The sequence below is a fragment of the Caretta caretta genome, chromosome 9, assembly GCF_965140235.1.
Source record: "Caretta caretta isolate rCarCar2 chromosome 9, rCarCar1.hap1, whole genome shotgun sequence".
NCBI classification, from domain to species: Eukaryota; Metazoa; Chordata; order Testudines; family Cheloniidae; genus Caretta; species Caretta caretta.
In genome coordinates this window covers 54,487,801-54,499,171 of record NC_134214.1, presented here as the reverse complement: position 1 = coordinate 54,499,171, position 11,371 = coordinate 54,487,801, and the positions used below count along the sequence as shown (strand labels likewise).

General features: G+C 46.5%; 1 protein-coding gene across 1 annotated transcript; it reads left to right on the top strand.

Moving 5' to 3' along the window:
• Positions 1 to 1,495: 1,495 nt before the first annotated feature.
• NRROS (negative regulator of reactive oxygen species) lies at positions 1,496 to 10,985 on the top strand. Its single transcript, XM_048865167.2, has 3 exons — positions 1,496 to 1,602; positions 4,866 to 4,989; positions 7,195 to 10,985. The coding sequence occupies exons 2-3, from the start codon at positions 4,882 to 4,884 to the stop codon at positions 9,166 to 9,168; spliced, it is 2,082 nt and encodes a 693-aa protein (XP_048721124.1). The 5' UTR covers positions 1,496 to 1,602; positions 4,866 to 4,881; the 3' UTR covers positions 9,169 to 10,985.
• The last annotated feature ends 386 nt before the right edge of the window (positions 10,986 to 11,371 follow it).

Here is an 11,371-nt window from a genome sequence, read left to right as displayed (position 1 = left end):
ATTTTTAAAAAATTGTTTCTAACCCTAACTGTTGCAGAGAGCCTTAAAAAGATGAGCTGGCTGTAGCCACTGCAGTGCTGTCTTCCTGATTCTGCAGCCAGCCTGAAGCTAACTTTGAGAGTGTTGCAAACTTTCCCATTACCACACTAGTGTTGGCTCTGAAACCTAATGATGCCAAAGTAATGTGAGCACTGTTAATTTTTTCTGTACTGATTGTTTTTGCAGAAAGCACACAACTAATGTGCTTATCTCACAATCCCAAACTGCCTCCTCTGCCACTCCAATTTTCTTTATCGTGTGGCCCAATCCCCCATCACTCCCAATGACAATAATGTTTCATTGCATGGCAAAAGTTAATACAAAGCTCTGTAGAACACTGAAAATTTAAAATGTGAGGATGGCTTAAAATAAATAGAATTTAATATCAAAGAAAGTAACATGGGGGATGCTGCACTCTTGGTATTAGTATTTTTGTACTGAATTCCATAAAAATTTCCATTTTTAATATTTAAATGAAGCTGCCCCAGAATTTCCAGCTGCCATGCTCAATGCTATAGAAACCTGGGTCCTTGGGGGCAGAATTTTGGTCCAGCTTGCTACAGAGTACATGGAATCTTTTTTATAACAGAATTCCTAAGACTTGCTTTTAGAACTCCTTAAATGAGGCTCTGAGCTGGCCCATTGACCTGGTGTGACATGACCATGCAGGAGATGCAGATTTGATTCCAGGTCCTGATCTTTTGCTCCCAAGCTCAAGGGCTAGGACTGTTAGAGGCCTGGTTCATATCCTGTTGGAATTAATGGAAAAAGATTCCCTTTGAGTTCCCTTTGACAGTGGGAGTTGGATTGGGTCCTTTGTTCCCCATAGTTTGATAATGGAGTTAGCCTGCCTGAGGAGCGGTATTGATTGGCTCTGCAGAGAATATTCCTCAGCCAGAATGATGGTCATCACAACATTAAGAGGAAGGTTACACTGGAATCAGGGAGAGGGGGTAACCTCTGAGCACTGCAGAATATGGGACTGTTGTGTGTCATTCTGTATATAGCCTGCAGGTTCTTGTAGTGGGAGAGCTTTCAAATGGGCTCCAGTTTGTCTGATCAGACTGAAACTGTGATGTCTTTGCTCCCTTGTCCAAACAGAGAAGCCCTGATACAAATGTCATAGTAGACCACTCATACAGACCAGAGCAGACCACTCATACAGTCTGTCCCCAGAAGAGGTCCCAGAGCAATTAACTTGAGTTCAGCTAATGGTTTCATAGCCTGGACCTGGGCTAGTTCCTTCCCTTCCCTTCCCTCTCCTCTCCTCCCCTCCCCCTTGCTCCTGGTTCCTTCTTGTTTTTAATTGACTTGCATGTGCATGACCCTTGAGTAAGTGCTGATATCACGAAGCAGAGTGGCTTGCAGCTAACTCTGCAATCCATGTGACTGCAGTTTCCGTTAGTTCCTTCCGCAAGATCTAAATTAACCTGATGCTAAGTGAGAGGAAGAAAAAAAAAAAGGCTGCAGCTAACATTGCCTTTTGTGAAGCAGCTGAGAGAGAGCAGGAGGGCGGCTGTGTGCAGCATGAGTGCCCGCGATCTGTGCATGCTGCCCCGAGCGGTGAGTAACCCCCAAAACTGGGCTCTGCACTTCACCCTGTCCAAGATAAAGTTCAGGGATGGGCGCAGAGGAGGGCAATGGAGAGAAACTCCCAGGTGGATGGTCGATTATTATGACAGCCATGGCACCCATGGTTTACTCTGTGTGTGTACATCTGAGCACTGGGAGTGTGGAGCGTTACCAAGCATTGAATGCCTCGATGTGCTTCATGCATGCAGAAAACTCCTTCTCTAGAGCAGTGTCCTCCCCTCCCTGCTCTGTGGTGATCAGGGCTGTGCCACCGTCGGGAAGGCAATGCCCTCAAGTTCGCTGTCTCTCATGGTCTCCCTTTGGAACGCTCACCACCTGTGTTTGGAGGATGCTGCACAAGCCACACTTTGGTCCGCATCCCAACAGGGCAAGCTGGGAGAAAGATGGAGGGAGGGGGGCTGTCACTGGAGGGAAGACAGTTAATGATGGGCAGACAGAGCTTCGGAGAGAACAAACAAGTCAGCTGTGGGAGAGAGGCTGGGTCAGAAAAGAGAGAACCTCCTGAAAAGGGAAAGAGTTTGAGGTTAACATGCATTGAAACGTTTAATGAAGGTGAAATATGATAGAAAAATCAGTGTGAAGAAAACAAGGACGCTGGAAAAGGCTGAAATAAAGATACACCAAGGTTGATCTGTTTTAAGTTTCAGTACTGCATCTGTTCCGGTGGTATCTCGGCACTGCTCAAGGCATGGAGGGCCAGATCCTCAATTGCTGCAAATGGCTTCAGTGGAGCTATACTGAGCTACACCAGCTGAGGATCTGTCCCAGAGGAAATATAGAAAAAAGAGGGGGGAACCCCCAGGGAGACGCAGTAAGCGATCTCTTTGAATCTGTGATTTAGTGGTGGTTTGGCTGGTGGTAAAAACAAAAATAAAAAAATCTGAAAATTGCCCCAGGTGTGTCTAAGACTTTAGATCTAGCCCAGGCGTGGGCAAACTTTTTGGCCTGAGGGCTACGTCGAGGTTGCAAAACTGTGTGGAGGGCCGGGTAGGAAAGGCTGTGCCTCCCCAAACAGCCTGGCCCCCACCCCCTATCTGCCCTCTCCCACTTCCCGCCCCCTGACTGCCCCCCTCAGAACTCCTGACCCGTGCAACCCCCCCTGCTCGTCCCGTGACCGCCCCCTCCTGGGACCCTCTGCCCCTAACCGCCCCCCAGGACCCCACCCCCTATCCAACCCCCCCTGCTCCCTGTCCCCTGACTGCCCCGACCCCTATCAGGCCCCCCCAGGACTCCCATGCCTATCCAACCGCTCTCTTGCCATGCTGCTCAGAGCAGCAGGAGCTCGCAGCCCCACCGCCCAGCCGGAGCAGCCCTGCCACTGCACTGCCTGGCAGGAGCGGAGGGCCAGAGCGCGGGCAGCACAGCGAGCTAAAGCTGCAGGGGAGGGGGGACAGCAGGGGAGGGGCCGGGGACTAGCCTCCCAGGCCAGGAGTTCAAGGACCAGGCAGGACAGTCCCGCAGGCCATAGTTTGCCCACCTCTGATCTAGCCACTTCAGCTGCCAGAAAGACTCTTCCATTTCTTTAGTTCACAGGTTTGAAAACACTGCTCATAGAGTGCGAATTGTGAGTAGAACAATCAAGGTCTCCTGGCATGTTTGCCTTAGGTTTATCATTCTCCTGCATGCAAATGTTATAAACTCTGATGCCATGAATTGCCATTATTATCTGATTTCACTTGATTGAAAAGCAGCAAGTTCCATTGATCTCCATCACTGGAACCTTAATTAAGGACTGGATCTTCAGGGGAGTTCTGGGCTTGGTTTCTGTTGGAGTTGTGCGTCCTCAGCATGGCTAAAAATCAAGCCCCTTCTTTGCTAGTAAGACACGTAAAGAGAACATTTGATGCCTGGGATTTTGAAACTTATAATATAGAGGGAAACTTCTTTATGAAACATGTCAGTTAATCAATGTGGGCAAATAGCTATTCAATTAGATGCTAATGTTCCTTTAAAAAGGATTTTCACATCCTAGCATCAAAATGTAGCAGATTTCTACACACTGTGTCTACTCCTCTATGAATTTGTGTTCTGTGTATTACCCCAGTGCCAGCTGCTCCAGCTGAGATCAGGGTCCCATTGTGCTTGATGCTGCACAGACACCCAGTGAGAAACTGTCCCTGATCCAAAGAGTTCAGCCTCAGATCCTCAAAGGCATTTAGGCTCCTTACTTCAGTTGATTTCAGTGGGAGTTAGGTGCCTAAATACTGTTGATTATCACGTTAATAGGTGTGATAGACAAAGGGTGGGAAAGGAAATAGAGTCACAGAGAGGTAAAATGTCTTGCCCAGGTCACAGGCCCTGAGTCCCAGTAGATTGCCCTAGCCACTGGGCCACACTGTCTCTCAGTGTAAATGGGTGTGAGGTTACCTCTCTATTAGCATTAGAGAGCCTCCTGAGTGGCTTAGATATTGGACTACTGAACCACAAAATTAACCTGCCCTGTTCTTTACACCAGGGGTTGAACTGTGCAACAGAGACCATCTTGTTGCAATAAACCTCAGAGTAATTAATAAAGTTGGGACCAGAAGATGCCTCCAGTGCAGATTTTCCTGTATAGGACTCAAACTCCACTGGAACTGCACTGGGCACACTGGGGAAGGGGGGACAAAAGTGGCTTCACTCCCTAGCTGGAGCCTGGGGCAGAGTTTGCCGCCCAGAGGCATGTTATGCTGTTTTGTAATAGCCCTCTAGGAACTGTTAAGTCAACTGAGAGCCACTGATGCCCAGTAAGAAAAGGAGTACTTGTGGCACCTTAGAGACTAACCAATTTATTTGAGCATGAGCTTTCGTAAGGTTTGTTAGTCTCTAAGGTGCCAAAAGTACTCCTTTTCTTTTTGTGAATACAGACTAACACGGCTGCTAAACTGAAACCTGTCATGATGCCCAATGTGCTCCACCCACATCTCCAGTGTCATCCCTATGGCATGATGCAAAGGGTGCTCCAGTGGGGCATCAGTCCCACACGGTATAGCTAGGCCTGGTGGGGGCAGTGGATCCAACACCACAATGTGAGGAAAGTGCTGCCGAGAAAATGTTTAGAGCCCAAGTCTGATCTTGGGCTGACAAAGGATCTAAAATCCCTGTTCCGTGTAAGAAAGTTTGGGAGGCAGAGACTGTCTCGTCTTATGTTTCCTGGGAAATCCTTTGGTGTGCCAAAAAATAATCATGAATGAAGGGAAAAAAGCAGAGCAGATCTTTCAAATGTGTCTTATCTTTGGTTTCTCTCTTTGCAGGACTGTTGCTGTTGAGATGGAGTCAGTGTTTCTCAGTCTCTTCCTGAGTTTAGTCTTTATAGTAGCAGGATGGGGAAACAAGACTGGAATGGCCCTGGCAACGTATCACAGGACCTGCAAACTAGTGAGTCCTCTTATGCAAACCCGTGAACTTGTTAATTGTTCACGTCTCACTGCACACTGCCTTCGGAAAAGCAGGTGTATATTCTGAGTATGTACTCTAGAAGCACTGGCAGTGACTGCTCAGTGTAGGCTCTGTTCCATTGTTTTCATTCTAGCCTATGACTTTCACCATCAGGCTGCAGTTTTCCAGACTTGATCTCAGCCCAAAGTTGTTGGGTTTTCTTAAATGTGAGCAAAACCTGGTTTGCCATTTTTGAATATGAGGCAAGAGGCTTATTTGGTGCACAGTGAATGAAGCAGGGTGTCTCGTGGAGTTGATTGATAAAGTGGAATAGGGCATTGTAATGTAAATATTGCCATAGGAACAGCATTTATTCCCTTTTCTTTGAAACTAATAAAAATATAGAAATGAGGTGAGTGATGCCAAATGAAGAAGCTGCATAGGCTAGAGATTGTGATTCACAAATAGGAGGGGTGGCGGGAGTTTGGAAATACTGTGTGTACTCTCAAAAGTGGCCACTGATTTCTAGGTGCCTCAGTTTTTGGGTAACTTCTGGTATCTTGGGCCTGATTTTCAGAGGTGCTGAGCAGCTGCAGCTCCCTGTCTGGAAATGATGCTTATTTGCTGATCAGTGAAGTATGCTTGAGGCTATACGGCAAGCAGAGGAAGATGCCCCAGGAGCTTACATGCTAAGGGATAGATTTTCAAGTGCTCAACATCCACAGCTGAGGCCAGATCTGTAAAAGAGCTCAGCTGCACCCAACATACTGACCAATGTGCAGAGCTCTGCAGAAAATCTGACCACTTACTTAGGTGAATAGAACTGAAAATCTGGTCCTTATTGTGGGTACTGAGTCCTTCAGAGGATCTGGCCTGGCATGTGATAACAAACCAAATACAACGCTTCCCCTGCATTACTTTTGCCATTTCTTAGCCTTCCTCCTTTAGGCCAGTCTAGGTGATTTCAGTCCTTCTGTGCTGCTTCCTGCTGACAGAACTGGTTCTGCTTCAGGCAGCCAGCTTCTGTCTGATAAGAGGCACTGATTAGAACAGGGTGGATTTTCTCCAGTTTCTTTTTGGTTCTTTCCTCTTCTTGTCCTGTTTTCTCCTCTTTTTGTTTGTACTACATTAGTGCCTAGAGGTCCCAGATGAGACCAGGACATCATTGTGTTAGATCCTGTGCATACACAAAGTAAGAGACAGCCCCTTCCCCAAAGATTTTACAGTCTAAGTAGAGACGACAGGAGAGGAAATGCTGCTGTTCATGTTTTACAAATGAGGGGTTGAGGAAGGCATAGAGAGATTGTGTCTCACCCAAGGTCACACAGGGACTCTGGGACAGAACATGGAGCTGAACCCAGAATCTGAGTCCCAGTCCAGCGTCTTAATCAAAAGATCAAACTTCCTCTCCTCTGGTGCTCTGCACCCTTAATTTCTCCTCCTCTTCCTGCATCCCCGAACCCCCTTCTCTGCATCATTCCAAATCCCTCTTTCTTCTTGATTGGCTCTTTCCCACTTCTTGGTGGGGAGTCCCCTTTCTTTCTTCCTGGTCCCTCATTTGCTCTGTACTCTGTGATCCTCTTTTTCATCTGCTCAAGGATACTGCCTCCCCCCGCAATGCAATCTCTTGATCCACATCCACTGAGTGGGAGTTCTACTCTACTGCTCTACCAGGGCTCTGCTCCATGCTGCTGCTGCCCGTGGAGCCATGCAGGGTGCAAGTCAGCGACTCAGCCTCCAGGAGTGGCTGGTGCTATTCCAACAGGGTAGGCGGGCAGGGAGAATGTTGGAGCAGGGTCATGTCCTGCCCTGGTTTACTCCCATAGGCAGGCTCTGCTTTCCAGTGCATCCCAGAAGGGAGTCGTAAAGGGATATAGGGAACATAGTTGGTGAGCTGGAAAGCAGACCCTGGCTGTAACTTCAGAGTAGGCCAATCTGATCTTGTATGTCTTTTGAGGGGCAGTTATCGTCTTCCCCCAGCAGCCCACAGGCCTCACCATATCAGTGATTCAGGCAAAAATTACTGCTGCTACCATCTGATGTTTGTCGTCTGGAAGAGGCGGAGAGGTCAGGATGATGGCAGAAAATAAAGAATCAGATGTTGTGCACCCTCTCCTATCTGAACTCTAAGCCTTTGCCCCCAGTTTCACTATTTCCAGTGCTGTTTATATATAGATATAGATATATTTGTATTTCTTGTTTCAGGTGCACAGAGCTGTGGATTGCAATGGGAGATGGCAAGGCACAGTCCCAGCAGACCTCCCAGCTGACATAGAGATGCTTTCCCTGGATCACAACACTATACGGACCCTAAAGAATACCTCTCTGCTGCAATACCAAAACCTGGAGACACTGAGCCTGCGTGGGAACAGACTGGAACTCATTGAACCTGGGGCCTTCCTTGGCAGCAGAGACCTCAAAAATCTTTCCTTGGCAGACAACACCCTCTTTACAAACTACTCTGTGACAGCAGCTGCTCTTCACTCCTTACCAGCCTTGAGGAAACTGGACCTGTCTGGGAATCATCTCACTGAGGACATGGTGGCTACCATGCTCCGCAACCTGTCCTCCTTGGAGTCCTTGTCAATAGCCAGAAACATCATAATGCGCTTGGACTCCTCTGTCTTCGAAAGCCTGAGCCAGCTGCAGGAGCTGAACCTGGAGAAGAACTACATCTATGAGATCGAGGGGGGCACCTTTGAAGGCCTGCAGGGCCTGCAGATGCTTAATCTGGCCTACAACTACATTCCCTGCATCGTGGAGTTTGGTCTGACCCAGCTCAAGACACTTAATGCCAGCAACAACATAATCGAGTGGTTCCTGGCCATAGAGGGTGATGCTGTCTTTGAGCTGGAGACGCTAGATCTCTCCCACAACCGGCTCTTGTTCTTCCCGCTACTACCAAGACAGAGCAAATTGCGCTCCCTGCTGCTGAGGGACAATGAGATGAGCTTTTATCGCAAACTTCCCAATGCTACATCCCTCATGGATGTCACAGTGCAGTTCCTTCTCATAGAGGGCAATACCACTAATGTCACTACCCTCAATCTCTGGGAAGAGGTCAGCCTGAGCAATCTCTCTTCCTTGAGCTTTCTGGATATGAGCCAAAACCAGTTCTGGTACCTCCCTGATGGCTTCCTGGGAAGGATGACTTCCCTCTCCCACCTGAAGCTCAACCAGAATTGCTTAGAGACTCTTCACATCCAGGAGAGAGAACCACTGGGCATGCTCATGGACCTTGATCTCAGCCAGAATCAGCTCTCAGAACTGCAGGTGGACCTAGGTTCTGAAGGCACCCTGCCAAACCTTAGATCGTTTAATCTGAGTGCCAATAGGTTGCAGAGGGTGCCACCTAACATTTTCACCCACACAGAGATCACTACAGTTGACCTCAGTCACAATCACATAGACCTCTGTCCCCAGCAAGCTAATGCAGATGGGTCTGAGTATCCCATCTGCATAGACTTAAGGAATGTAACATCCCTTAGGAAACTTTACTTGGCTGGGTGTAGCCTGGAAATGTTGGCGAGCAATGCTTTCAGTGGGACATCACTAACACACTTAGATCTGTCTAACAATCAGAGAGCACTGGCTAGGGGCCTGCAACCTCTACAAGATATTGCACTAATGCTGCAGGTTTTATCTCTCAGGAACACTGGCCTCTCTTCCACCATGGAAGACATTGACTTCTCTGGCTTTCAGAACTTGGTAAGTTTGGACCTCTCAGGAAACTCCCTGACCAGCTTTCCGGAGTCCTTGAGTGGTCTGAAACTGCATACCCTGGATCTCCGGAGAAACCATCTTCCCTCTCTTCCACAGCACTCAATGCAGATGCAACTTGGGAGGAGTCTGAGTGTGCTCTACCTCAGCCAGAACCCATTTGACTGCTGCAAACTGGAGTGGTGGGACTTCCTTCACAGTCTCAGGACAGTGCGTGTTGTGGACAAGGGGCAGGTCACCTGCAACTACTCCTCTAACATTATTCATACAGTGAGACTGCCTGAGTCTGTGCTCCAGAGCTGCAGGTGGATGACAGTGAATATGGCTTTGCTGTACCTGGTGCTTACTCTCCCTGCCTGCCTGACCCTGCTAGTTGCCTTTGCTGTCATCTTCCTTACTTTCAAGCACAAGCTGCTTCAAATGGTGAAAAACCAGTACAGAGTGTCCAGCCCATACTGATCTCTGTGGGGAAAGGAGTAGGCTGTTGGCTCACAGAGTGCAGGCAGAGTAGTAACTCTGTGATCCCTGTGAGGGGCCGAGAGCAGAGTGAGCAGGGGTGCTTTGGAGGGAGTGGCCAGGATACTGGCTCTCTGATGTTCTCATTGCTGCATTTTGAGAGTGTCGCTTCCTGGTGCATGTTCTCCCTTTGCTCTGGGCAGGGGTAGGGCCTTCTGCTGGGAAGCACAATGGAGGCACTTGGAGTTTAATTCAGGGAGCACAGGGTTCAACATGGAGTCAGAAGGCAGGAGAATTAGTGATTGGAGTTTAAGACACTGAAAATGAGTAAATGGGAGAGAAATTCAGAAGGGAAAGGTGAGGATCATGATGAGGAAAGGGCAAATATTAAGAAAAACCAATGAGGCAGCTGCAAAGTGGACTCATTGGATGCCAGAGAGTGAGAGGCAGGAGAGATCTATCTCTGTTTGGGTACTTGTGGCACCTTAGAGACTAACCAATTTATTTGAGCATAAGCTTTCGTAAGCTACAGCTCACCTCTCAAATAAATTGGTTAGTCTCTAAGGTGCCACAAGTACTCCTTTTCTTTTTGCGAATACAGACTAACACGGCTGCTACTCTGAAATCTGTTTGCTAGAGGATGCTTCACTGGTGCCTAAGGAAAGGAGTTCAGGGTATATAAGTCCTGTGAAATATAAAGCAAATATGCATATGTATACACTATTAATATAAACCAATGAAGCTGCAGTTCTGAGTTAAGGGCTACAGGGATCTATTTTCTCCTAATTGGAAACATAAATTCCCATTCATGACAATTTACTTGAATTTATGTTGAAATTGAACAGTCTTAGCCAATCAGAGTGCGAGGATGTACAGTTGCTTTTCCCTCCCCACTGTCACCCTCAGACATTATACATTTATTCATCACCATAGTATCCAGGAGATATATGGTTTTCTGTTATACAAAAACTGTTTTACATTTATATAGTCACCTGAATGCTGATTAGCAGAAGGGGGGTTGGTTTGCATAAGGACTAATTAATTCTCAGTTGAGTAAATGAGAATATTGTATACGTATTATGTGCAAAATAGAATGTGCAGGTTAAGTGTGAGAGTGAAAATCCTCATATTTATTGCAGTGTGGTTTTTGCTCAACCAGTTTTTCAGAGTTAAATATCTACCCCATTTAAAATCCTTTGGTAGTCTTTGTAAATTAATGATCAAGGTTAAACTGCATAGATGACCCCCTTGCTAAACTTTATTTTTTAATCAACTCATTTTGAGCTGTATAATGTAAAAAAAAGTCCCCATCACCTTAATGATTAAACTTTGAAGTGCACACTTTAATTAATGTTTTTTGAGGGTGAGGCTTTATTAAAAGAAACAAACCCAGAAATGTTTTTCACTTGGATATGACTTAATATGTCAAATTTCAATCTGTGATTGTTGCAAATTTTCACCCCTTAAAAAAAGAAGGTCAAAGAGATTTGAAACTGGAACCTATATCCACAGCAACAATAACAGCAGTGAGAGAACACATCTATCATATTTATATTTTGGTCTCCATAGAAACAAGCACATGACAACTGAATGGAATTGGCAGCTGTTCTTGACTTACAAACACATACAAGTGATGATTAGATTTGTTTGTTAAGATGTGTAGAACAATACAGTTGAACATTTCTAGGCTATCCACTGTGATGTCATTAATTGTGTTTAAGTAGCTATCCCAATTAAAGAAGAGGCCATTTAAAAAAAACAGGTTGGGAATAATGTAAAATATTGAATGCAAGATACAAGAATAAATTATATTCACTTTATTTTTATTAACATTTTTCTTCTGTAAATTTTTATTTGGCAACTTCTATATTAAAACACAAGATAAAAATTGTAAGTGCAAGGAAGTGTTGGCTAAATCCTCATTTATCCAAAGAGTTAGTGTGGGTGTGGGATGGGAACCCTGGGGTGCAACCTGGAACTGTGTCCCCTTAACTCTCCAGCTTGGGTTGTCTCTCACAATACCATGCTAGTGAAAAGGAGCAAACCCCTCTGGGTGCTATTATTACTCAGCACAACAGCATGTGGATCCCCACACCCAGCTAGATTGCATGAATGCTCCCAAAGCCACTCATGAATCACGCAGAGAAATGCACCAGCCAATTCCCCCCAGTTCCCCAGCCTTGCACCCCAGAGCTGTACCATCTTG